At 39.9% G+C, this 27,780-nt stretch overlaps 2 protein-coding genes and 1 pseudogene across 6 annotated transcripts; 2 read left to right on the top strand and 1 right to left on the bottom strand.

Annotated features, from left to right (window-relative positions):
* Nucleotides 1–564: 564 nt before the first annotated feature.
* On the bottom strand, nucleotides 565–7,496 carry LOC147175130 (ubiquitin-conjugating enzyme E2 Q2-like). 2 transcript variants are annotated; one of them, XM_086072952.1, is made up of 13 exons: nucleotides 7,241–7,496; nucleotides 5,340–5,444; nucleotides 5,141–5,266; nucleotides 4,998–5,054; nucleotides 4,764–4,916; nucleotides 3,352–3,436; nucleotides 2,605–2,665; nucleotides 2,417–2,507; nucleotides 2,290–2,348; nucleotides 2,132–2,180; nucleotides 1,953–2,048; nucleotides 917–983; nucleotides 565–822 (listed from the first exon to the last, which is right to left on the bottom strand). In XM_086072952.1, exons 1-13 carry the CDS (start codon nucleotides 7,397–7,399, stop codon nucleotides 791–793), a joined length of 1,140 nt encoding a protein of 379 aa, XP_085929078.1. In that variant the 5' UTR covers nucleotides 7,400–7,496; the 3' UTR covers nucleotides 565–790. The 2 variants fall into 2 exon arrangements, with proteins under 2 accessions (XP_085929078.1, XP_085929079.1); XM_086072953.1 differs by having other exon boundaries at nucleotides 4,764–4,913.
* Nucleotides 7,497–9,224: 1,728 nt separating this feature from the next.
* On the top strand, nucleotides 9,225–12,527 carry LOC147175129 (UDP-glucuronosyltransferase 2C1 pseudogene; annotated as a pseudogene). The gene is made up of 2 exons (XR_015094652.1): nucleotides 9,225–9,396; nucleotides 10,232–12,527. The product of XR_015094652.1 is annotated as a UDP-glucuronosyltransferase 2C1 pseudogene (transcript).
* A 2,343-nt stretch (nucleotides 12,528–14,870) lies between these two features.
* LOC147175128 (neuroplastin-like) lies at nucleotides 14,871–26,647 on the top strand. Of its 3 annotated transcripts, none has more exons than XM_086073003.1 (9): nucleotides 14,871–15,191; nucleotides 17,801–18,148; nucleotides 20,133–20,307; nucleotides 20,402–20,496; nucleotides 21,966–22,099; nucleotides 22,517–22,790; nucleotides 24,264–24,285; nucleotides 25,461–25,537; nucleotides 25,707–26,647. In XM_086073003.1, exons 1-8 carry the CDS (start codon nucleotides 15,101–15,103, stop codon nucleotides 25,519–25,521), a joined length of 1,200 nt encoding a protein of 399 aa, XP_085929129.1. In that variant the 5' UTR covers nucleotides 14,871–15,100; the 3' UTR covers nucleotides 25,522–25,537; nucleotides 25,707–26,647. The 3 variants fall into 3 exon arrangements, with proteins under 3 accessions (XP_085929129.1, XP_085929128.1, XP_085929130.1); XM_086073002.1 differs by having other exon boundaries at nucleotides 25,461–25,541; XM_086073004.1 differs by lacking the exon at nucleotides 17,801–18,148 and having other exon boundaries at nucleotides 25,461–25,541.
* The last annotated feature ends 1,133 nt before the right edge of the window (nucleotides 26,648–27,780 follow it).

Here is a 27,780-nt window from a genome sequence, read left to right as displayed (position 1 = left end):
TTACTCCGTAAAGCCGATTTCAGTGCAACTCTAGTCAAGTGGCATGCAAAAAAACATGTTCACAGCCACAAGTGAGTGTCACACTGCAACCGTAAACCACATCAACCGCGCGGATGTTGTGTGGACTCCTCGGAATAAGGCAAAAGAGCTCCTCTTAACATTCTTATTTCTGCTGGTACACGCCCCCCCTTTGCCTTCTCAAAATGCATCATGTTCGGTTTATCAACAATGAGCGGCTACTTAAAAGTCACCCATCTCATCATTTTTTTTCCCCACTCCACAATCTCTTTTAAAAGATTGCCTGGCAGCTCATTTCAATGTAAAGATAACCATCCAAACTATGACAACTGGCTCATTTATTGTCTGGGATGCTCCTATCAAATAAACATTTGCTATAGATAGCTTGAAAACAATTAAGTGTGTACCTGTTTATTAACAAACAAAATCATAAAAACACGTGAGGTGACGTGTCACTCCAAGGGCTTCAGAATGACTTTTAAAACTCTCATTTAAAGTCCACTTTGTCAAAAGCAGCTAAAGAAGAAACATCCCCCCCCCCCGCCCCCCACCCCCACATTCAGACTGGAGAAGAAGACAATCGAAGATATACGAACAGGGCAGGTGACGCCCTCACATCATACGAAGGAATACTTGTCAGATGAACCAACCGGATAGGTCTGCGAGGAACGTGACGCACTCCCAACAAGTCAAATGGGGGGGAGGGGAAAAATACTCCAAAGAAAATGAGACACTTTGACCCATGTTCCCAGTGCATAGTGATTGAAGCTGCTTATCCGTCCTCTTTCGGGGGTGTGTACCAACCTGGGGCGGGGGGGAACAAAAACAAAAACTTCTTTAGTGGTACCCCAACATCTGCGTACGGATCGCTCCCAAAATAGATGAACATTTTACGTACCATTCTTTTCATGAATCTGCACAAGGGATTTGTATGACTGTTGTGCTCTGGCAAGATTGTACTGGTTCTATGAGACGAAAACAGACCATTTGAAATGTTTTTAATGACATTTAATTATTGATGAATTATTAATTAAATTACAAATAACTCAAATTCATTATTTGTTTCACTAATGTTTGCCTTCCACTTACACTTCCAATTCCATCACTTCAAACATTAAGGGGCAGTCAACCCCAAATGTTCTTTTTGACAATAATATGTTCTATGCAGGTCTGGTGTAAATGTGATATTCTGGTTAGAATTGCATTAGTGGAATGCAAGTTAAGCAGCAAAATCCAGCTGTTTTTTAAATCCATCTCAGGGGGCCGCGATTTTGCCACTTGCTGTCAAATGAAGGTGACATCAATAGTACGAATACGAATGTTCAAGAAATGCGAAAATAAAACTGAATGGAAACGCTAGAAATTCAAAAAATTACTGTCGAGTAAAAATGACATTGCAGTTGCTCAGGTTTCAGGTAACAACCAATCACAGCTCAGCTTCAGAAAACAGGTGAGCCGTGATTGGTCGTTGCCTGAGCCCTGAGCAACTGTGATGTCGTCTTCTGTCGACAGCAAGTGTCAAAATGGCCGCCCCCTGAGATGGATACAAATGGCTGGATTTGGCTGCGTAACTCATATTCCACAAATGTAATATTAATCAGAATGTCATGTTTAGACTAGTGAGGTCACATATAGCATATTATTGTCAAGAAATGTTTACGGTTGACGTCCCCTTTAATTGTACGTTTGGACTGCTCTTTTAAATGTTAATCTCCCAAATATGGCAGTTTTACACCTTTTACATGCAAATGCACAATTTAGTGCCCGCTATTCAGAATCTGAGTAAATCCGGCCTCATGTGTGTGTGTGTGTGGGGGGGGGGGGGGGGGGGGGGGGTCTCTCTCACATTTTAAAAATACGTATACCCCACTGAAATGGTTCACATCATGACTAAAGACTCTTAGCCAGTAATTAATTATACAAGATTGTGTCACCTTATTGGCCCCAAACTGAACTCTGGCCTTTCCTTTCACTAGAGTTGCATTTATCTGCATAATAACAGATTCTATGGAATAGGCACTGCTCCAGCCCTGCGACACAGAACAAAACAAAACGCAATGCTGTTCATCTTCGAGAAATCATAATCGCGTGGACAGACGAACTATTTACACACCTGCTTTGTGAGAAGCTCCATACACAAGGCTCCTCCTCCTAGAACATAACTGGAATAATGACGATAATAAAAAAAAAAACAACAACATTGGGAATCATTTCTCAAAAACAATTTGTATGTGAACTCGGACATGGGTAGATCAGCAGAGACACACTCACCCTCCGGAGAGCACAGGCGCGACAACCCGCACAAAAGGCGGGTCAAAAGGAAAATTATCCTGACATCCCAAGAAAATAAAACATCAGCTTTGATACAAATTTGGGTCAAAAAGAGAATTCGACTTACTTTATAAGAGAAATTGAGCAAAATGTAGTCCACTCCTTCCTTTTCTTTTAAGACCTGCAAATCACTATGCAGCGGACTATCTGGATCTACCCTATTAAAAAAAAAAAAAAAAGACAAAAGGGTCAAATCGCCCAAGAACACACAACATGAACACGGGACAATCATGACAGGAAGTCTTCGCCACTTACGTCCTTAACTTGACGTGCCAGTCATAAAGGCTGTCATTGACTAGTTCCACTGAATAAATACCTGTGAAATGACACATACGCAGTTATGGGAAGTACATACAGTACATGACATGATTACTAAAAAGGTAGGCAAACCGGTGGTAAGGTACTCCCTTGAATGTTGTGTCAACACACAAACAACCAAACACTTAATAAAAATGTTCAAACAGCAAAGCGCTACCGCCAAAGTAAAAGCAGGAACAAGTATTTATAACACTGTGGATGTCGCAAATGCCGGTAACAATCGAACAGGGACATCACGGATTGTGTTTGTCCCAAAAACTAAATACTGTATATACAGTAAGTAAGTACGTTAGCTCGTCTGCCTCACAGTCCAGAGCTCCTATGTTCGAATCTCGAATCAAATTGATTCATGGTTGTCGATTCGAGGCCAATATCGGTTGAATTAGAATGATACGATTCAGTGGCATGAAATCAATTTACTAACTTTTTAGCCAAAAATTTAATCAGTGTGACTTTGACAAAAATATCAGCATCCTGGAAAGTGTATATGACAATTCCTAAATTCCTATTGTTTCTTGTAAGTGACTCACATAAAAAAAAATATAATCACTAATTATAAAGATTGTCCTCATGTACTTGCAACCTGTCTCAGCTATGATTATTACTGGTTTGGACGCTTTTTCTAATTGGTTAGGATTACTGTTATGACTCATAATTCATACATAAGATTCAATTGAAAGTCACCTGTCTTGTAACTCTGTGATCTGTAGATCTCCCTGAGTTCCTTCATGAGGCGATCCGAAGCCTGCACCGAGCCAGAGACGGCGCCCTGAAAAATGCACAAGTGGGTTACATCATTGCAACGCCTTAACAGGAAACGTACTATATAAATAGGAGAAAAGTGAAGGGGGGGGGGGGGGGGATTTCCTCATCAGCACTTATTCTTTGGAACTGGAAGGCTGTGGTTGGAGACTGCACACAAAAAATGGCAACTAATATGTCACGCTGACATCTCTCCTTTAACGGCTTACGATTCTGTATGCAATTATTGAACACAGTATCCTGTTGGTCTTAAAAATGTCAAAATGCTCTAAAAAGCCTGGCAGTCAATGAGCTACGCAACCCTTAAACAAAAAAAAAATGAAGAGGATTAAGATGAAGTTAATGAAAGCTTTTGATTCTTCGCACACTGTTGCTGTGGCGATGCACTGTTCGGAAAGAAAAATTACGTTATTTTTGAGGGTTCAAATAGGCGAAAATTCATGAAACTTTGCACACACTTCAGACCTGCCACGAACTTCGATATTTGAGAGATTTGTTGTGCAATTTTCAATTATTACAGCAGTAATGCCAAATGTCAGTGTTTTTGCTGTAATTTCACACCAACTAATCCTCATAGAAGTAAAACACACTGGGCCTCATTCACCAACACACTAATATACAAATATGTCCTTAAATCCTGCAAACGCACATTTGACGCATAAATGGGTGATTCGTCAATATTTGTACTTGAATTTGTGCATACTCAGCACTTTTTTTTTTTAACCTCACTCATACCATTGCGTACCCACAAATAATAATGGCATGGCTTGCATATTTTTCTGGCACTCCCAACATTAGTGAAATGAATTTTATCAGCCATACTAAATAAAGTTTGCATGCATAGAAATGTGCAAATTATTATTACTATAAGTGATGAGATGTTCACATTGCAAGTGCGTCACACGCGGAACTGAACGAGCAAGAGAGAGAGAGAGAGAGATGACGTGTGTATGTAACCAACGTCACTGCTTGTCGGGGTTGTGGCAGAAAGGGGAATTACAGTACCGTAATGTATGTTGTGGTGCGCACTTGAAAATATGAACTTGCGAGCGCACTGAGCGCAGTATGGCATTTGATGACATTTATGGACATCAGTCAGCATTTGTGCGGATCTGTTCAAAAAAATAATCATATAAGAATGATTTCAAAGATTTTAATGCCAAATAAATTGTAGATTTGTGGATTTAATGCCTTTTAATACTTTAAGGCTCTGCAGGGACAGGACCCCTGATTTAAAGACTGAGGTAAAGGTCACATAGCATCTTACCCTTTACACTTGCTAAGTCAATACGCTTCATGGGGGAAAAAATGGACAGGAAATAAAAAACACCTACGTTCAAGTGGTCTTGTCTCTGATTTTTACGGATCTTCTCCAAAATAGCCAGGTGTTCTTTTTCAATCCCATCATCTTCAGACTTCTTGCCATCCACCGGCTCTTCTTCTTTCATGTCGTAATGGTCCAAGTCTTGGTCCAGGTCAATGTCCTGCTGCCACAGTGGACCAGTGGCGTTTAGATAAAAGGGTAATAAAACTAGAAACAATATCCCTTAATGAAAAAGCATTGGCACCTCTCCCATTTCTTCCTCCTCGTCCTCCTCCGACGTCACCTCATCTGAAGGTCCGTGCTGTAGTGTTGCGAAACATTGTGTGTTACAAGAGCAGGGATAGTTTCAGTATTTTGTTTAATTAACCAACATATTTAGGCACGTACCTTGGACCGCTCTTGGATAATGGGCCCAGCAGGCAGAGGCTGGTCAAGCATTTCTACATCTGGATGCTGAGGCAGGTTGTAAAGTCGACACAGGTCACAAATGAGACGCTTCAACTGCTGAAGAAGCTGCACGGAAATGGAAATCAAGTTGACGATTTCGCCTCTCAAGGGCAGTCTCTGAAATTTGGAGAAGACGTACCAACGTGCTTCCTTTTCTCACATCCTCCAAGCGCTCCAACACTTCCGCCAGACTTGGATCATCGGAGTCGACAAACCATATTGGGGACGTTGAGGGATACGACTCCTACAACAAAGGAAGCTAGTGTGTTAAAACAGCTGACAAGATAAAAGATCAAATAAGTCTTTCTCTATGCCAACGGAAAAAAAAAACATAAAAAAAAAAAGTTAAATCCTTGCCATTTGCCACGCTGGCAAGTGCTCCGGCAGATAAGGAGCACAATATCTTGTCGGCTTGCTCTATTATGTGGTTAGTTAGTATAAGCATCTCTAACTCAGCCATATTAAAAGGAATGGAATGTACACCGCAAAATTGGGCGAACAGACGAAAACATCAGAGCATGTATGAGTTATGTTAGTTAATCCTTTTATTACCAAACATTTCCTGATGGCAATCCATCCATTAATCAAAAACGAATTATCAAATTCATCAACAATGTTGATAAAGATGAACCATTAAAGACCTATTCAAAACAAGTAATTTGATAAAATTAGTCATTTTGGTCATGTATAGTGAAGTCTATTGTCAAGATCTTGAACCTTTTGCACATGTCCCTGAAATTGCTGTCCACCCTGTCATTGACGAAACCCACTAATGTTTTCAGTGATATTACGAGTTTTGTCTTTCAATGAAGGCTAGGACAATAGATTGCTGCAGAATATATATTTACACATGCGTTTTGTCATTTGTGTGCAGTTGGATGTTATCAAGCGCGACATGTCCATTGTCATAGTAAAATATTGATTAGATTATAAAAACACTTTCAGGAACCCCAAATATACTTGACAACACACAGTCACCTTGTTAATTATGTTGCTAAACAATAGTTCACTTAGTGCTCATTAAATGCTAACATTAGCCCAAAATGTCCACCCTGTCATTGCCCACGCTGTCAGCAAGCTCACTTATTTTGCTGTTTGCAGTTAATTTATTTGGGGTTAATTTAATTAATACAAAGCGAACAAGAAGTTGAATGGAGAATCTAAACTTTTTGGGTGAAATGGGGAAGTCTCAAAGGTAATTTATGGTGATATTGCCTTGCATCCATCCATCTGTCCAATCTCACTCTTTCCTCTCTGAGACAAACTTGTCCCTGGAGTCGACCAATAAAAGTAACATGAACCGAAAGTATTGCTTGCTATCTAATATTAGATACAAGAGATGTCATCCACAGTACATCGAATCCCCTTCACTAACACTGTTCAATGATATAAACAGGTGACATCAAGCCCAAGCAACCTGATGATCAAAATATTACAAATGTTTAAATGACATAGAGGCAAGCCAACATCCCGCTTTCCTTTAAAACAGCACATTTGCCTATAGAGAATCCGTATATTAGCTGACAAGCCCTAAATATTGTTGTTAATACATGCAAATATTATACAAAAAACGCCTATGGTTGTACATTTAGGACATTCGGAACTGTGTTGACGGTTTAAACATCTTTGCTACGACAGGTAAAAACATCTGTGATGTCGGCTAAATGCATCAATTACCGCCGTGGATTAAAGGGCGACGGTGTGATCAAGTTAACTGCGAAGCTTCGCTGTCAAAAGTGGTGGCAAGAATAAAGCGAATATTTTTTGGGCTAACGAGGAAAGCTAGCCTTCACGTTACTTTCAGTCTGGAGCGAGCTAGCAAAAAGCTACTGCGGCGTAGTTTCACTGTACGCTTCGTGAAAGTTAATTCCACGCGTATAGAGCCTTATTGTGATCGAATTCAAGGTAGTCGCCGAGGACAGAACAACGGAAAACAGTCTACTTGGTTCGTTTGAGCCCGCGGAACTGGGGGCAAACTGTGTGTTGAGTCTTGTGTTGGGCTAGCTTAATACGCAGGCAGAGATGGCCCCGAGGACCCACCGTGATGTTGCAGTGAATGATCAGCAGCTTCTCTCCTGTTACGTTAAACTGGCAACTGAGTTCGTCGGGTTTCCAGTCTATGATTCGGAATCGTTCGTGGTTTGGGTCAAAGATTGACTCGAGAAACTTCAATTCGGCCTTCAGCCCCGACACCGACATCTTGTACTCATCTCAAAGCAAGCAGGCCGCTGGCGGATGGGAAGTCTGGGCGGAATGCAGTCGAGTCGGCTCTGCGGATCTCGCATGTTAGCGTGAGAATAACAACAAAAGGGCTGCGGGTTAACGTAGAGTCCCAAGATAAAAGATGACAACATTCTCAAGAATATAGATGCACGATGCATCAAGGAGTTAAAAGAAAATATTTCCAATCCATCATAAACTCACTACAAAAAAATAATAATGCACAATTCATCAAAATTTATATATATTTTATTCATATATTCAACTTGATTTTTCGGTTTCAGTTTCTTGTTTAGCAAGAAGTGAGAAAAGTAGTCACACTGTACTTAAGTAGAAAGTACTTAGAAAGATACTTGGGTTGAAAAAAAGACGGGTAAAAATAGAAGCACAGATTCAAGTAAAAGTAAAGTACAAAATGAAACGCAGGTACGTGTTTCAGACATTTTAAGGAGCAGGTGCTCAAGCCCCTAAAAAATGGCACCCGCCGCACAATTTATTCATACTATTTACAAAAAACACACACACACTGACATACATTTTTTTTTCCTGTTAATCACAGTCAACTAAGTTAATGAAATCTGTAGAGGTGATTCAAAATAAAGACTACACAACTGTGTTCAAATGGCAGGTTTTTGTTGCACCCCCCCCCCCCAAAAAAATTGAGACCAAAATAAATCACTATACTAAAAATTCACTATATTGAAAACCACTTGGAGTCTCACGTTGTCGTTGTCATTACCAATACAATTACACAAAGTTACCTTATTTAACCTTAATTCAGGTAGCATTATTTAATACTAGCCACCAACGCATGATAAATGCTAACAAACTGGATAGTTAAGTATGCAAGTTGACACGTAGAGTGTGCCATACAGCTAAGTTATTATATTTACAGTTGTTTCCACACTTCTTTTGTATTAATTACTGCAGCCCTTACTCAGTGTGGTTATTTCTATTTTACTTTTATTTTTAGGAGGGAAGAAAATAAACAAATTGAATGGGGTGCAATGTCTAATTTAGACCAGCAGAGAGCAGCGTTTGCTACTTTATGTGCATAGCCAAAGGAGAGTCTGACTTATTTATTTATTTATTTTTAAGCAAAGCGCCCCATGAGTAAATTGTAGAATGAGAATATAGTGATGAATATAGATCGTGTTTTATATTGAAATTAATTTGTTTAGTGTGGGTTTTCTCCGGGTACTCTGGTTTCCTACCACATTCCATAGACATGCATGGCAGGTTAATTGAACACTCTAAATTGTCCGTAAGTGTGGCTGTGGGTGTGAATAGTTGTTTGTCTTTGTGTGTGTGTGCCCTGGATTGGCTGGCAACCAGTTGCCTCCTGCCCGAAGCCAGCTGGGATAGGCTCCAGCGCCCCCGCGAACCTTTGTGAGAAATAAGCGGTTAGAAATGGATGGATGAATTTATTTATAAGAATGTACGGCCCAATGGTGCAGGACGTTGACTTCGTAAAGTGGATGCCAGATTGTAGGACAGCTGGTGCTGGTGCCAGGTCCTCAGGTTGGATTAAAATAAATTTTGTAATTTACCCTTAACCCAACATCTCGACCTGCTCTGTGTGTATAGAGTGAACTAGCTTTGATTGGGGAAAAAATGTGATACAATTGACGCTGATTGGATTTTACAGGTGTACTAAATGAGGTATCCAGCAGGTGGAGTCACTCAGTGGTGTGTGTCTTGCCTCTAGATGGCGTAAGTGATGAATGCACTGGTGAGCGGCTGATTGCCGAGTCATAGGCCACATTGAGCAAAACAAACTTATTGTTTGCAGATATCTGGTCTGCGAGTGCACGCCTTCTCAGATAAAAGAGGTGTGCCACAGTTCAGTCACCAGACAATATGCTCGCTCGCTTGTGCTGAGCCTTTTCCAGCTGCCTTTTGCTTTTGCAAACACACACTTGGCCTATGAAATAACAATTGACGTATTTGAAGGATTTCCATTTCACATACCTTGGGTAAGTCAATGTTATTTATTTATTTATTTATTTATTACAAATTTTAAAGTGTAATTATGTTGAATCTACACATTAATCTCAATACATTTGAACATCATAGAAAGGTTCCCTTATTTCAGTCGTTCAATAATAAAAAAAAAAGAAGTTGATGTGTTGCACAAATTCTTTAAACCACAGGTGTCAAACTCCATGTCGGAGGCCAGATTGGGTCCACCACAACGTTTAGCCTGTAAAGCTTGGGCCTCAACTTCCATGATTCTTGCAAAAAATCTGGATCCAATTTTTTTTTTAAATGTCATATGTCATTTAAAAAAATACGTTTTTTGTTAGCAAATCTCTTTTTACAGTAACTTAATAAAGTTAAGATAAAGTTATTATCCTTCACATCTGATTTCAAAATAAGTTGACCTTTTATTTGTTGTGTATAGCAACGAAATGTTATATGTTGTTACAGTCAAAAATGAGTTTGATACCCATGCTTTAAACACATGGGAAATCTAATTTCAATATTACAATACAATATTAGAATCATTATATTACAATACTTTTGATTGTTTCTAATCTATTTATTAAAGGACAATGTGTAGTTATTCATTAAAAAGTAAAAAACAAAACACTATCGATGACAATAATACAATAATTTCTGTTGGGCTACAGATACTCAAATGAGAAGAACTTTTGTGAACGTAACTTTTACCAGCTTCTCCCGGTAGCCGCTCTTGTTAGCCGGTCCGGCTAACTCCTATTAAACTTAATATTGTTTCCTGGTTTTGAACATGACACGAGCCAGCCAGACTAACAGTAGCCTGTTTATGTGTTTTCATATTTTTTCAAGGTCTCTTGTGGGCGTCATGATGACAAAGTCTGACGTGATCACCTTTACTCTGCTGTTGATTCAACTGCCGTGTGTATTTGGAGGCAACATATTAGTGTTCCCTTTGGACGGGAGCCACTGGTTAAACATGAAAGGAATCATCGAGGAACTTTACGCCAAAGGCCACAAGGTCACGGTGGTGCGGCCGTCTGATAGCTGGTACATCACAGAAAAGTCTCCTCTGTACAACTCAGTCAACCTCAATGGTCAGGATGGTTTTAAGGATCATTTTGAATCATTTTTGCCTCAGCAACTGCAAATGCAGCTTCAGGGGAGGTCGCAATCTCTTCTGCCTCGCATTTGGAATAAGATTCAGAATCAGTTCCTTATTATCAGCCAGTTTTCTATGTTTCACAAGATGCACTGTGAGACAATAGTTCAGATGTTTGAAAATGAAACTCAGATGCAGTCGTTTTATAATGCCAAATATGACGTAGTGTTGACTGACCCCGGCATAGGTGGAGGGGCATTGCTTGCACACCATCTCCGCGTTCCTCTTATTTACAACGCCAGATGGACCTTGCAAGGAGAATCTCATGACCTTATTGCCCCATCCCCTCTGTCGTACACTCCCTTTCTCGCAGCACGCTTAACAGATAAGATGACATTCCCACAAAGAATCGTCAACGTTATGGCCTACATCATGGGTAGTGTTTCAATGTTGTACATATCAGAACCTCACTACAAACCGATAGTGAGGCGCTACTTTGGTCCTGATGCGGATTACTCAACATTTTTTCTGGATGCTGACATATGGCTTTTGAGAAACAATTTCATCTTTGAATTTCCACGACCCACAATGCCAAATATAGTCTACATGGGCGGATTTCAGTGTAAACCTCCGAAACAGCTCCCTGTGGACCTGGAGGAGTTTGTCCAGAGTTCTGGAGATCACGGGCTCGTGATCATGACTTTGGGGACTCTCGTCGCGAAGCTTCCGCAAGATATCACCGAGGAAATCGCTGCAGCCTTTGCACAGCTGCCTCAGAAAGTTGTATGGAGGTATGTGGGACAAAAGCCTTCCAACCTGGGCAGCAACACTTTACTGGTTGACTGGCTACCACAGAACGACCTCTTGGCACATCCTAAAACGAGAGTTTTTGTCACTCATGGAGGCGTCAACAGTGTTCAAGAAGCAATTTACCACGGAATTCCAATCGTAGGACTTCCGTTATTTTTTGATCAACACGATAATCTCAACAGGATTCAGGCAAAGGGAGGATCAGTCAATGTGGATCTTGCTGCGCTTGACAGGCACGTCTTTGCGGAGGCACTCGCGACAGTTCTTCACAACTCGACATACAGGGAAAACATGCAGAGGCTCTCAAGGCTGCAAAGGGATCAGCCAATGAAACCAATGGACCAGGCGGTGTTTTGGATCGAATATGTTATAAGGCATAAAGGAGCTGGCCATCTGAAGGCACAATCCAACAAAATGTCCTCTGTTGTTTATCACTCGGTTGATGTCATTGTAGCTTTGCTAACAGTGGTTTTGCTCGTAATACTCATCTGCTTTTTTATTTTAAGATTTATGTGCACAATATGTTTGAATGTGAAAAAAACAAAACACGAATAATTTTTTTTATTGGAAATGAAAATATGAATATAAAACACCAAAAATTAAGATATTGTTGGCCTACTTTTCAATACACAGAGTTCAACATTTTCTAATGGCAACTGCTTGAATTCAATCATTTATAGATTTTTCTGAAGCTGGGAGAACTGAACCTTAAAGGTGCGTTGTGCAGTTTAAAAAGGTCATATTAAAGCTTTTTCGACATCATGCATGCTCCACCAATGCCCAGATGAGTACGAAGAGCCCTGACCATTTTACTCTGACTGCATCTATCAGCTTTTATCTTCCCTTTTATAGTAGAGCGTGTGGACCGTCACCGTTTCCTTGGGGAGGGGCGGAGTTTTTCTTGCCTCATTTGAAGTCATGTCTTCGTTTGTCAACTGTGGCTGTCGCTTTAAGATCGTGCACATACTCTCACGCGCACAATGAACGAGCCTGACAAGGCTGCTGCAGTTATACTTTGGGCCAGAGGTGGCAGTCACGAGTAAAAAAGTAACACAAAGATCCTTTAAACATTTCTTGAAAACAATATGCTGTATGTGACCTCACTAGTCTAAACATGACATTCTGATTAATATTACATTTGTGGAATATGAGTTACGCAGCCAAATCCAGCCATTTTTATCCATCTCAGGGGGTGGCCATTTTGCCACTTGCTGTCGACAGAAGATGACATCACAGTTGCTCAGGGCTCAGGCAATGACCAATCATGGCTCACCTGTTTTCTGAAGCTGAGCTGTGATTGGTTGTTACCTGAAACCTGAGCAACTGTGATGTCATTTTTACACGACAGTAAATGGCAAAATGGCTGCCTTCTGATATTGATACAAAAAAAAAATGCTGGATTTTGCTGATTAACTTATATTCCACTAACGCAATATTAACCAGAATAGTGGGGCCGCATAGAAAATATTATTGTGAATAAAAAAATTTTGGGGGGGGGTTTGACTTCCCCTTTCAAATGAAAAACTTGTTTCCAAAATGAGACAAAATCCAAATTGAAAATTTATCAACATTGGTTGTTTACACATACTAACTATACCTTTATTAAACTTGTTTGGAATGAGTTTCATTGTTTAATTTATGCCTCCATTTCTTATACTCTTCAGTCTTCACATTTTTGGGTAGTATCTAAAAATAAGCCAAATAGATTTACTATTTCCTAAGGGATGAATTGATTCTAATTACAAACAAGCTGGAACGTAAAACGTGAATACAACACCCTTGTTACTGGCACTATCTGCTTTTTTACATTTTAGATTTTTTTTTTTAAATAGGTGAGTATGAGTATGGGATGTGACTTTGGACCCATTGATGGTATCTCCCACTGATGTCTATAAAAAAGCAATGGTTCATATGCAATAACTATTTTCCCTAGGAGCTTTGGCCACCATTTTATGCAGTCTATGGGGCGCTTGATAGCTGTTCTGAGTTAAATAGGATTAAACTTCTACTTAAGATACTGATGCTGTTGAGGCTTAGTTAGCCTGAGAAGTTGACCTAAAGCACAGTAATTAAAGTAGACATCTTTACAAATGGCACTAGCAGTGCTTGAATTATAGTGACAACTTTAACTCAACTATTTATATGGCGTTTTTACAACAGCTGCTACTGTACTTGCACAAATTGTGCAATGCCAAGACTTTATGCAACGAAAAGGTCACTCAATAGAGCACATAACAACTGACTTTTACCCCCATACTAACGCAAGACCAGGATCGTCACCAACCTTTTTGAAACTGAGAGCTATTCTTGGGTAGTATACTGATTAGTGCGACGGATTGATACATGTCTGATATATACATTTGCTCAAAATTATTTTAATAATATTAGAATGTGTTATTAATAATTGATAATAATCATTTTTTGACGCTGCTGCTGTTAATGATGTCTTACAATAATTAAGAAACAGAAACCCATAACACTCCCCCCCCCCTCTAAATCTCTGCCAATGTTTGCATTTTTAAATTGTCATTTGTACAACATTCCTAGAAAATCACAATGTCCTATCACTGGTGAGATATTTTTCTCATGTGGCCATTGCAAGCAACCTGGTGCCCATGGACACTGCGTTGGTGACCCCTGAACTAGACTGTAGTTGTGATTTATTCATTAAAAAAAATTCTAATGTGTGTAGGCTGTTTGTACTACGGAAGCGTATTGTATTCACTTGGGAAAAAAACACTCCTGTTTTTTTTACTTTAGGGCTTTGTTTTTTGAGTATTTTTTTAAATTTTCTGTTTTATTTAATACATTGGGTTATTGGGTCATAAAAACATTCAGAAAAACTGAAAAAATATTCAGCAAAACAGAAAATACAGTATTAAAAAAATAAAAATACTCAGAAAAAGAGAAATTTTCAATAAAAACAATTTAAAAAATACTCCGAATTTTTTTTGCAAGTGAATGCAATCTAAAAAAAATAAAAACATATTTTTTTCTGATGCTTTTTGGGGGCTTCTTTTTTATTTTCTGTTTTATTGAATTATTTGTTTCTGTTTTTTTTCCTGTCATAAAAAGAAAAAAATTGAAAATATTCAGAAAACAGAAAAAATCCTCAGAAAACCAGAAAAAAAGTATTTAAAAACAGGAAAAATAACAAAAAACAAATTAACAAAAAACTAAGCCCCACAAAACAAAACAAAAATACAGAGAAAACATACATCCCCCCCCCCCCCCCAAAGTGAACACAATAAATATGCTTCCTTATCATACATATGGACATTATTAATTAATGTAAATTTCTTCAACCACATTCATAAAAGTACATTATTGTCAAATTAATATGTTTGACGGGTCAATTGCCTGATATTACCTTTTGAAAAACCTAAATTGTTTACACTCTCTCAAAGCTGTGAAAGCAGCTAAAGGCTTAATTAACACACTCAACCGCTTAAAATAGCTTATGCAACTGTCTAGCAAACATTGTACTCAAATCTTTGTGAAATAGCTGTTAGGCTAGTTGGCTAAAACACTGCTAAGTTAAATTGATTCCCTCCCCTTTGAGATCTCGCGACATTTGAGCTAAGACGCGGAGCTACAAGGTGGTTCTTTGATGCAGTGAAGGAGGGAGACGGAACAGGTCGTCAGCGGCAGTACTAAAGGCTCCCGTTAGTCGAGCCACCCGGCGTCACTTCCCTCTTCCCACAGGAGCGTGCGGAGGTGCGAGCCTCCTTGGCGATTCCTCCTCGCACCACCATATCCCGCGCGGGTCACCTTAGCGCTCACGCACCGGCATTTTCCCCTCCCCGAAGATGATACCTGGCAAACGCCGAGCCGCAGCCATGTCGCTGCCGGCGGCGATATTCGGAATCCTGATGCTGCACACCGTCTCCTCGCAAAACGGTAAGAAATTGGCTGCCCTTGTGTATGATTAACCTGGCGCTAATGTGGCAGCTTTTCAGCCGGCGACGTCGCCTTCTGGGCACACGTTTAATTTGAAGTCATCAACACCATATGTCCGTGACAAATATCACCATACCCGTTTGGCTGCCACTTAGATAAACGCATACTGTATATATATTTTTTTCAAATGGAGGAGGAGGAGGAGGAGGGGGGGGGGGGGTCTGTTTTGCTCGCAGAGCGCCTTAAACGAAAGGTCGATAAAAGATTAATAAGCTACAATCTGTGGATGCTCAAGTGGGCCACACAATGGCCTGTGTGTTGTCCCCCAAAATGTCCTTTAAATGTGTGGAGCTGAATACTGAAACGTAAGCCAAGGACAAGTCCTGCTTAGGAGCTTTCAGGAGAAGTGGTGAAGGGGGATTCATTCTGTCACATTGAAGTTCACACACACACACACACACATAGATGTATGGATGTTGGACTTGAGAAGTGAAGCTCTGTAAATAGCATCAGTCCATTTTGCTGCATGCTTCTATTTTTAGAGCACTGATGCTGCACTGGGATCCACGTCTTTAATGTCCTCTCACTACAATGAATCTGTTAACTCTTTGCTGAGATGCACCGCACCGCACTGCACAAGCACATTGATTTTTTTTCCAAGTTCAGACCTACTAGTACTTGTCCGGATAACCTCCCATGCTCATAAATCTGGTGGTACCCCACCCACCCCCACCGCCGCCACCAAATGGGTTACGGCAGCTCGAGGTTACAGATCCATACTGGAAGTGTGTCTCTTTGCATGGCGAGTGAGAATTCTGCACTCCATGCTGTGTCGGTGTGCACTGCAAATGTTTTCCCCCTCAATTTCAAGTACTGTATATGAGCTTATACGAGGTTCATTCGTTCATTCCATGGCCATGCTTGTAAGGAGGCTGGCAATGTAAGGTATGATTACCAACCTGAGCAATCTGAGAACAGCCATTGCGAGCTAGAAATTAGAATAATAATTTAAAAAAAAAGCCAGTAATTTAATGTAGACATTTGGATATATAGGTCTTTAAAATTAACCATGTTATTTTTTTAAATAGTAAAAGTTCTACTGGTATTGGTACTTGGTACCGTTGATTAATTAAGTTTTGAGTACAGTATTTGTAATGTATCTGTCTGAAAAAAGTGGTATTGATCGTCCAAACTCCCAAATATTTAAAATAGTATAAAAAGTTTTGACATTTTGGGTGTAGTTAGTTAGTTAGTTGCTATGAAGAAATGCAAAAAAATAAAAACCTAAAAAAAAGCCACAATTAAGACTCAGTGATGTAATCGAGCATACTTGTTTTGTAGAGGTTAAGTACACCAAGTAAGAAATTGTAATTACATTAAGCATTATATCATTTTTTAAAATGTAATAATTTTGTGCGAGTTTAGTTAATTTCTTCAAGTGTAGAAAATAAGCGACCAGCGATATACCGGTTTAATGGTCAGGATAATTTAATCAAGTTTATATGTTGCACATTCTCCACATTAAACATTTTTTTTTTTTTACTATAATTATAATAAAGTGAAAACATCACAACGGTGTGCAGTTGACTGCACGACTCACGTGCCTGCGTTTGACACATCTGAGGTCTCAGCAGTTCTGTTAAGAGCTGAGGAGCTACTTTTGCAGTTTCGGCTATGTCAACATCTACGTGGATGTTTTAAAAAAAAACAAATGTTTTTCAATCCACTCTGGGGTAAAAAAAAAAAAGAAAAAAGTTCACATGATGAAAATGTGTTGGTGGGATATCAAATAAGAAGAGAAAAGCTCATCAAATTGATTTGAGTTTTATGGGGAGGCAAGATCTAGATCATGACGCTGCTATGACAAAAAACAAAACAAAAACAATTTACAGTACATGGCCTGGCTGACTCGTCCGTCTTCTTACTTTGTTGCTGTGGACTGCTCCTATGGAAACGAGTGGTGGTGCAGGTGGGTGGAGGGGGGGGGGGGGTCTATTACAATGCGCCCCCACACTCCCCAGAGTCCTGGAGATGTAGCGTCTATAAATCTCTCAATCTCGTGTATGCTCTATAGTTCCTATAGTGCACTCCTATGAATGCAGCAGACCCTCCTCGTCCACTTATGGACTCCCATTTGTTTCATAATTATTGCATTTAGCTCACAGACGTTTCAATGATGGAGCACTTTGCTCAGTGGTGGCAGTGTATTACTGATTAATCATTTTACACCAGCTTTTCCAAACCCTAATGATATTTTCATCACTTGGAATGTGTGAAGAATGACAAGGTCGCTCGGAGGACGTTTGCATACGAGTTCTGTGCGAGCGTGCCATAAATGTGTGTACGTGATGACGTGGTGTCATTAATTGAGACCGGCCTTGTGGGGGGGACCTCCCAGCACAATTGAATTGGAGCGTCCCAGGAATAGCGCTCGCAATGGCTTCATCGGCTCTGATGTTGACTTTTTATATATTGATATTTTGCCGTTGATCTCGCTCTGATTCAAATTGTCTTGTGTGCTTTTATTCCTTTTTATTTTCTCTCATTTACATCCCACAAATGTATTCTTCTTCTCATGCATGCTGCCCCTCGTAAACTGGCGCTGCCAGCGGGCTTTGTGAAATCACCCCTATCTGAAACCAAGCTCACGGGAGACACCTTTGAACTATTCTGTGACGTCATGGGAAACCCCACCCCCGAAATCCAATGGTGGTACTCTGAGATCAACCGAGCCGATTCCTTCAGGCAGCTGTGGGACGGCGCCCGCAAGCGGCGGGTGTCCATCAGCACGGTCTACGGCGTCAATGCGGTCAGTGTGCTGGGAGTATCTTATCTCACGCTGGAGGATATCGGGACGTACGAGTGCAGAGCCAGCAATGACCCAAGACGCAACGACCTGCACATAAATCCCGCCACCACCTGGGTCAGAGCTCAGGCTACAATAACCGTGCTGCAGAGTGAGTGGTCAGTGTGGTGGAAACATCCCCCCCCCCCCCTCCTGAGAGAAACCAAATTGAACAGTTCCTGTGTGATTCAGCCTCCCTTCAAACGTCTTTAGAGGACCGTTAGCTCCCTTTTGTAGATGCCATCATTCCTGGTAGCGGTGAAAAACTGCACCACCATTTGTGTTGATGTTCTCTTTTGAGCAGATATCAGCAGTCTGTGGATCCAGAGTACCCCGTAGAGCCCTTTGTCCTCCCTATGTTTTGTTCACTTTCATGACCTCCCATTTACAGGTTTTTGTGTTTAAAGTGGTTCGATTTTGCAAACAATGTGTGTTGTCGGAGTTCAGTGTGATAGTTATAAATGTAAAAAAAGCGGAAAAAAAAAAAAGCACTGAAACAAACCTCAAACGTTTATCTTATGTAGACTATTTAATTTAGTATTCCAACAAGGGATGAGCATCTGACAAAATGTATTTTATCAACTGTAGTGCTAATGAAATCCATCAATCGGTTATTAGATATTATTTGAAGATTTAGTTTTTATTGTTTTTTTTCTGATTTGAAAACTCTTTACATTTCACTTTAAAGGGAAAGTCCCCCACAAATAAATAAATAAAAAATCTTGACAATATGTTCTTCGCAGCCCCACTAGTCTAAATACGGTATTCGGTTAATATTGTGCTAGTGGAATATGAGTTAAGCAGTAAAATTTCAGCAGCCTTTATCAATATCAGAAGGAGGCAATTTTGCTACTTGCTGTCGACTGAAGATGACATCACAGTTGCTCAGGTAACAACCAATCACAGCTCGGCTTCAGAAAACAGATGAGCTGTGATTGGCCGTTGCCTGAGCAACTGTGATGTCATCTTCAGTCAACAGCAAGTGGCAAAATGGCCGCCCCCTGAGATGGATAAAAACGGCTGGATTTTGCTTCATAACTCATATTTCACAAATGTAATATTAATCAGAATGTCATGTTTAGACTAGTGTGGTCACATATAACATAGGCCTATAATTGTCAAGAAATGTTTAAGGTTGACTTTCCGTTTAATCCCACGTAGAAAAACGATTTAGCTTCAGTTTACTAGATTAGTTTTATTTACATGTATTCATATGAGCATGTCAACATGAACAAGAGCAGTGGTCTCAAACGTATAGCCTGGGGGCCATTTGCGGCCCACAGGATTATATTATGTGGCCCTTGACATCAAAGTTTAATGTTAATGCAACCCCACCTTTTTTTGCCGTGTCGCCCTGGCCATTTTGTTTCTTTTTTTTCCTCTTTTATTTTTTTCCAAGTGACTCCAGTCCCAGTCATGTCTTTCAAAACCTACTGTTAAGAGAACGGCTAGTAACTAGAACAATCAGTTTCATGAAAAATTTAAGACAATAATTTATTTATTTTTAGCACAGGGGCACCAGGCTTGTCTTGAATGCTTAGAACATGTTGCATTGCTCAAGACTGAATCAATAGTGTCCATACTCATTGACCATTTTTTTCTATGCTTTTAATGAACAATCAATTCCATGCTATTGTCAATTAATTGCCAAATTACTGCTAATGCCCATTACATAATTTTCAAAATTTCAATCTCAAAAGTATTTTAGTTAAGAAAATATGCTTGTAGACATGCAATGGATGTCCTATGTGGTGAGTATGCACATTAAGAGCTTCACCAGTGTCTACATGTACAAACAAGATAATCGGGATTAATCTGAATACAAACACTCAAATCAGGATTTTGCACGCTTTTGAGCTCTTAAGTACCCTAAGCAGTATTGTGGGTTTTAACTGTGAGTCACTCTTTGAAGCAATTTGATCGTATCGATTGATGGTGTTTTAAATGGATATAAAACCAGGTCCTTAATTCTAATAAACCAGTAATTAATTCTGCAGCCTGTCCAAAATGTTTGTCCTTTGATATTTTTGAGTGCCCATCGGAGGCCTCGGTCACGTTTTTCAAGTCGGGTTAATTGATGTCTTTTTTTTTTTCAGAGCCATCAATCTCTGCCTCTGAGCACACTTCCCTTCCCGTGGAAGGCCACAGTCCCCCTTTCGCCCTGCAGTGCAACCTGACCAATAGCGACAATGCCCTCCTGGAGAGCTACTGGATGAAAAATGGGGAGGAGATCCCAGAATCGCGCAGTCCAAATAGGAACACCGAGTATCGGTAAGCGTCTGCAACTTAAGTGTGCGCATATGCTGCACTGGAGGTTTATTGGTATAGCGTGGGTTCTCTTGACATATGTGCTTCTGGTCTGCAGGCTGACCAAACCGAGAGGAGATGATGCTGCTGTGTACATGTGCGTCTTCACTTTTGAGATGTCTCCCGCCGCCAACACCACCATTGAAGTTAAAGGTCTGTGTTGATTTATGGGCCGCAATCCTTCAGGCTCGTCATGCAACGGGCAAGGACCTGCGATTTGCTCGCGGGTAGCCGCCGCCCTTAACACCTCCGTTGAACCAGTGGCCAGCTCGGTGGCAGCAGATGGTGTCTTGTTTGTGTGATGCACGGGGATTATAGGTCTAAACAGCAGAATCTAGTTGCAGCCTTTCTGCAGTCACACATGCGCCTGTGGAGGGAAATTAGCGTCACATGAGAGAATTATTGTACTGTAATGTAATTGCATACATACAGTCCTATAAAAAAAAAACTCAAGTCACTTTACTGGGTGTGTGTGTGTGTGATGTGTTGACATAAAAATTTTGGTTGATCATAAGGGTCACAGCATACTAATATACAGACCGCTATTTTTTGTTCTTTGATATAGAATCTATAAATATACATATATATTAGGGATGCACCGAAATGAATTGAAAATGAGAAATGCTTAGCCGAAAACAAATTATGCCAATTTTTTAATTATCATTGCATTTATTATAATTAAAATTATAATATTATTGAAATGCATCCACACCACAGACATCAGAGACATGTTGGCGAATGATACATTAAACACCAAACGCGGGGTGAGCAACTGAGCATTTTCTGGCGGTGCAATTGCACTTTAAAGTCAATGTACAGTAGGTACTTCGCACCGGCGGGCACGGATGACGCATTTGCAGGCTATTTGGAGCGGCACACGCGCACATTTTTTTTCGCACCAGCCAATCTGCTTTGGGAACAGACTGCAAAGTCACACACGGCGTCCTGTACAGATTTGTAGTCACCCGCAAATAGTGGTAAGTGTTCACTTGTTTAAAACTGTTGATAGCAATAGTGCTAACGTTAGCTTAAGTATTTAGCACGGCCACCAGAATGCAAGTGAAAAAGTGGAAGCGCTCGAGGGGCTCTCATCAAAGAAAAAAAAAAAGGAAGGCACTGCAGGAGAAAGAGTGGCTCACCTGTAGTGCAGTACTCGGCAGCGCTCTCTTTTTTGACATAGTTTACCAAGCGACCCTCTCCTTCTCCGGTACTCACAAATGCCAAGGCGGACACTCACTCCCGTGGTTGGTGGTTAATTCAAACAGACACTTGCTTGCAGCCGTGCATGCGTGTCTTGCCAGGCAAAGCTTTTTGGGACTGTCGGGAAAAAAAATAAAAAAATATATATTTTTTTTAAATATATATATATATATATATATTTCGAGCGTTGATTTATGCAGTATATTGTATGTTCTAAATTCCATCTGAAATTAAATGTGTCTTGTGTTTTCAAATGTAATTTGTTGAGCTGGATTCAGTAGATTTTGTGTAATCCTTCTCATTTAATGAGGTTAGGTTCATCATGCGAGTCACAATGTACATTTTAATTTTAATACGTACATATTTTGGGGGGGGGGGGAAATAAAGCTCTTATCATGTATTATTGTATTCTCTTCTTTTAGCTGCTCCTGAGATTACGGGCCACAAGCGCAGCGAAAATAAGAACGAAGGCCAGCGTGCTTTGCTCTACTGTAAGTCTGTGGGCTACCCTCATCCGATCTGGACCTGGCGTAAACTCGAAAACGGCATATATAGGGTATGATGTGTGTGTCTGTGTGTGAATTTCTGTGCATTTAGTATTATTTCAGAAGAATGAAATACATTGGTTTCATTACAAAGCCTGGTTTGTTGGTTGTTTTTTGTGCTTGATTAGCAACAAACATACATCCGGAGAGTAATGAACTTTATGTAAACATTGTATCATGCTTTAATACTTAAATGTGTTCCCTCGCTACTTTGTGGTTCGGTTATTGCGATTATTGTTAAAAAAAACCTTAACACAGGAATTGTGTTTAATGGTTAATTGTCATCTTTAACTACAAACATGTAAAGAAGTTGGTTAAAACTTGGAATGCATACAAAAACAATCTTCTCTATTCTCCTATTACATTAATGCTTTACATTAGCGATATCAGCATGTTAATTTAATGTAAATACATTTTTGATTTGATAGGAAATCGACAACTCATCCGGACGCTTCTCCATCAGCAGCAAAGACAATTACACTGAGCTCAGCATCACCAATCTGGACATTAATTTGGACCCAGGCGAGTACCAGTGCAACGCCACCAATTTGATCGGCAGCAGTGACGAGAGTTCTGTGCTGAGGGTCCGCAGCCATTTGGCCCCCTTATGGCCTCTTTTGGGGGTGTTGGCTGAGATCATCATCCTGATCGTCATCATCGTTGTTTACGAGAAGCGTAAGAAGCCCGAGGATTTACAAGACGGTGAGTCACCAACACTTTGGGAGCTCTCTTTGCTATTTCAAACCTCTTTATTATTCCATTTTAAATGCAAGTGAGGAGAAATGGATTGTCATGAGCGCTCATTCTCCAATCTTGGTCCGCTTTCCTATCGCTGCTGATGGGGTTGTCGCTGATGGTAATAATGTATGGCGCTGCAGTGCCTCTGCCGCAGAGCAGTTAGCGTGCCGCACAGTGGTGCAGGAAATTGGGACGCTTGCCGCCACACGCGCACACACTTGTCGAGGCAAGAGTGGGCAGTGTGGCCTGCGCTCCGCAGTAGTCGCCGTCGTTGGATAGGCGGATGGTTACCCGACCTTGTGCTGTGCCGGCATTCAATAATTCAGTCTGACGAGGTTGAGCCAAAAGGCAGACCACTGTTGCTGGAGGTTGCACCTTGTCAGGACAATTCCATGCATTTAATATTAATGGGAAATGAGATACCGCTGTGTTGTGGAGATGGACGTTCTTAATGATTAATAGTGTTTCGGGGACTTTCCACGCCCCAAGCTGCTGTATGCTCAAGCAGTAAATACATTTTGTGTAAAAAAAATAAATAAATTGCCAACATGGGATTTTCACATCCTACAGAGCCTTTCATTCTTCTGCTGTATATAAATGATGAACTAATGGCATTTTGCCGACCTTTTTCTTTCGAAATGGAATTTTGATTGTGGGTGATTCTCCGTAATTGACAGTTTGAGTGTCGAAATCACGTCTTTTTATATTTCATTTATACAAATCCAATTAAAATTGCTTGCATAAGCCAGAAATCAGAATCTGTGCATCAATTGTTAATAATTAAGATTGTAATGTCATTGCCTTGAATTAGGTCAGCGTTCTCTGCTGAATAATTTATTGTTATCATATCTTCCTTTTCCCAATTGCCCAACCTAACGCTGTATGTGGTAAGTGTGAGACGAGACTGCATGCTTCAGCTTCATTCTCTCGCACGTCACAGGAGAGAATTTGCAGTTGCTCTACTAGGAACATTTTTATGTTAAAAGGATGCAGTGACTTGATTTTGATGTGTTCAACTCATACCTTATTGCACTGTGAAACATATTTACATGTTTTGACTCGGTCAATTTTACTGTCATCGTTTCACACGACCTCAGCAATTGTTGATGGTATTGCTAATACCATTAACAACATCTACTTGTCTGTGCATGGAAATTGTATTGTTGCAAGTTTACTTGCATTTCATTCGTCTGTGGAATTTGGTGTTGTCCTGCACCGGACTGTATTCTCTTAGTAACATTACTAGGCTGCATTTTAATCATGTTTCATCGACATCAATGAAATGTGAAGTGAAACCTTATAACATAATGCACAAGCCTAAGTACACTTAGGCTGTGGATTTAAAAAACAACAACAACACGTCAATCCTTCGTCTCCATTTGCTTGCAATTCTCATTTTTGGTCTTCATTTCTCCATATTTCCCATCGCTGCTTCAGATGATGACCCAGCTGGACCAATGTAAGTATGAACTTTTTACTTTACCATAATACAAGGGGTGTTCCGTTCAGGGTTTTATGCTGCCGATTTTCAATACCGATCATATGGATTAGCTGCACATCTATCAATTTTAGAGCCGCTCACTAACATTTATTTAAATTGATAAAACTGTCATTTGTTTTTATTGATCGATGAATCACATTTAAACAAACATTCTATCCAAGTGTCCATCCCGTTTATTATGGATATTTGAAATTGACAGTGCAGAAAATGCACAAACATACATTATGATTCAGTTACCAGCATATGTAGTGTTAATAAAAGGTGAAGGGGGCGCTATACTGCACACAGGCTGGTCTCTAGAGCTGAGGGGTGATTGTTTTTTTGTTATCGGAAATGAAAAGCATTGCGATCACATAAGGTACTTTCCCGCGTAAATCGACCGATCCATCGGAGCGCCACTCAATGTTGCATGTTAAATTTTCTCTTTGGAGCTTTGAGTTCAGTAAACCTCAAAACTGAACTCTATCTTGAACTTGTAGCTGTACATCAAATAATCACAGGGTGTGATGTTCACTTAAGTCTCACCTCAAATTGACACCCCAGTGAAAAATAACTGATCATGCAAGTTTGACCAATATTCACCCCTAATATGAAGTTCAATAAAAAAAAATCTCAATTTTTGGGGGCGAAATGGGGACATTTCAAAGGTGCCGACTGGCGATTTATAGAGCTGCATGTATTGTACCGATTTTCTGACAAAGGGCTGTGTGATATGACACTGGATATTGTGATGAGCACACAGAGTGTTGAAGGAGCAATGCATTCAGCCACGTGACTGAAATTCATTCATTCTCCTTGAAGGTGAGCAGAATAAATAAACATGGTAGCCATAGCCAGATAAGATTAAATCTAGAAAGAATAACGAGTGAGTGTTTTTGCATTGCTCATCTAATTCAGTGAAGAAAATCTGTTACTGTGACAATGACTTCACCTATATGGGGATTTGCATGATCTTGGTCATATCACACAGCCTGCGGGAGGCGTGCAGGAGACGGATTGTGCTGTGGTGTAGCTTCCTATAAGTTCCTTACAGTATATAAAACATATGTAACGCAGTTTAACTGAATCTGTTGCTTAAAAGTGCTGGCTTTTCAATATACAAACCTGACTGTGTCGTTTACTCCTTGCCAAAGGAAAACCAATTCAACCAACAACCACAAAGACAAGAACCTGCGCCAGAGGAATACAAATTGAGCCGCCTGTCTGCAGAGTGAGTGAGTATTCAATTATTAAAATGACCAAACCGTCGGCCTGATGATAAATATGTATTACAAGCCCAATAGGGACAAATTAGTCAATGACCCAATGTGGGAAGTTGCCACCGAAACATGACGCGCGTCAGGCTGCTCTAATGAGATGTGCTTTCATTTCATTTGCAGGTTACATTACACATGCATTGACCACATGAAGGTAAACGACAACGGAATCAACGCCTGTTGTTAATAGAATTGATCTGCCATTAAAAGTGTGGTTGAAGCTCTCCAGGAAAAAAAAAAAGAAAAAAAAAGTGTGGTTGAATGAGGCATGCCTTATGAGTTTATTGTGTGAGGTGCGAGATGCTCTTTATTCATTCATATCATTACAGGATTGTTAACATAACCATTGTTACTGCATGCAAACAGCGATGTGCGTGATTTAGTTGCCCTCCCCCTCATATTCGCTACTTTTCCACTTTTACTACTTATAAAATAATTGCATGCAAGATGTTGACCCTCTACTTGAGACAGGATTTTGTTCTGTATTTTTTTCTCTCTCTCTCAGAGTGGCTTCATGTAGATAATCTGTACGTTTATAACGAGAGAAAAAAGGACCATATTTCAGCCCTGTAGAAAATGGCAGTTTTGTACGGTTTTATCATGCAGCTGCATATTACCTAAGATTCATCATATTAATATTACATTTCAAGGGCTTTGCAACGGCCCTCTAAAGATTCTATTTGTGTGTATGTACAAATCCCTATAGCTATGTACTGATATAAATAGTATGATGCACTTAAATGTTGACAATAATGGGAACCTGTATAAACCTACTTTATGAAATCTAGAACAATCATTCTATCATTATTTTGTCATGACAGTGTGTATTGTACAGCATGGCTTTTCTCCTATGCAACTAATATCCATATCAATGTATTGACAAAACATTGCGGCTTTTGTTTTTGTTTTTTTGTGTGACAAAGCTTTAACTCGTAGGATTCACCTGTAGAGCATAGACATTTTAGTACACAAGCTGCATGGTTTCTGTACGGCGGACGGGATTGGACAGCCTGCTATACAGACGCTCAAGTCATTTTTAAGAATAAACATTTTAAAAAATCTCACTTTGGCTGTTGTTCTGGTTTCTTAGTAGAAATGCTGCACAGATGCGGGCCAATAGCGGCGCAGAAGAGGAGTTTGTGTTAGAGCGCACTCTAGTGGCTGCAACTCTTAAGAGTAACTCAATGAGGACTGTGATATCGAGAGAAGCAAAATGGTGCTTGATGTAAAAAAATAAAATAAAATCAGGACTTGCTTTAATAAAATTAATACACTGCATGTTATATACTGTATATGTTTCATATGTAAAATCTGTGGTCTAATTGTAATTGCCTAATCTAAACGACAACAACGATCACTTTCATATCTGATTATCCTAATGTCTCAAAAATCTAAATCTTGTTCCAGGAGAGTCCGTCGTAAACCCTCTTTTTGTAGTCGCCCACTGTCGACACAAGTTCCTGCTATTGTTTTTTGATGTTCAAGCCCCAAATTAGATGTGGACAGATTGAAGAGGTGACGATGAAAGCCCCCTGGATGAAAGTCCGGGGATCAAGCTGTATTATCCCTTTGGGATTATGGATAAGTGGAGGTGAAAAGTCAAACATCCATTATAAGAGTGGTGAGCATGCATACAGGTCATCAGCGCACATGTGCACTTCGGAAGTAGACCTCGGTCCAACTTTGCGGAAACTCTATTTACAAGGCGGTAGTCTATTGAGCAACATCACCACAATGAATTCACCTTTTATATGCTCTGCGTTATTACAGACAATATATATATATATATATACATATATATTATTTTTTAAATAAAGGAGGACAGTAAAATTAGAAAAAACACAACTGTGCCAAGACCTTTCAAAATGTTTCTGGAATATTCATTCATCTTGCAGTTGATGGAGCTGATACCATCAAATTAATAAAAAAAAAAGAAGGAAAAAGCAGACAATGGACAACACAATTTCACTTTTTGTGGCTGTATGTAAATAAAAGCTATCGCGGTATTGTTTAAACCTTGTAACTGACTGTGCAACTTTTTCAGAACAAACAGTTGAGCATATAGCTTTATTGCTCACTTTCTCAGCTGCACTCTGACAAACAGCTGTCCACGCAGCACACATGGCACAGAATTAGATGATTAAAGATCTAGTGATCTGCTTAAATATGGAGGATTTGTTGGCAGTTTGTAAGAGAC

The sequence above is a fragment of the Leptonotus elevatus genome, chromosome 4, assembly GCF_054856555.1.
Source record: "Leptonotus elevatus isolate MCC_2025b chromosome 4, RoL_Lele_1.0, whole genome shotgun sequence".
NCBI lineage: Eukaryota > Metazoa > Chordata > Actinopteri > Syngnathiformes > Syngnathidae > Leptonotus > Leptonotus elevatus.
Note: the sequence above shows the minus strand (reverse complement) of the source record. Positions and strands in the feature narration are given on the sequence as shown.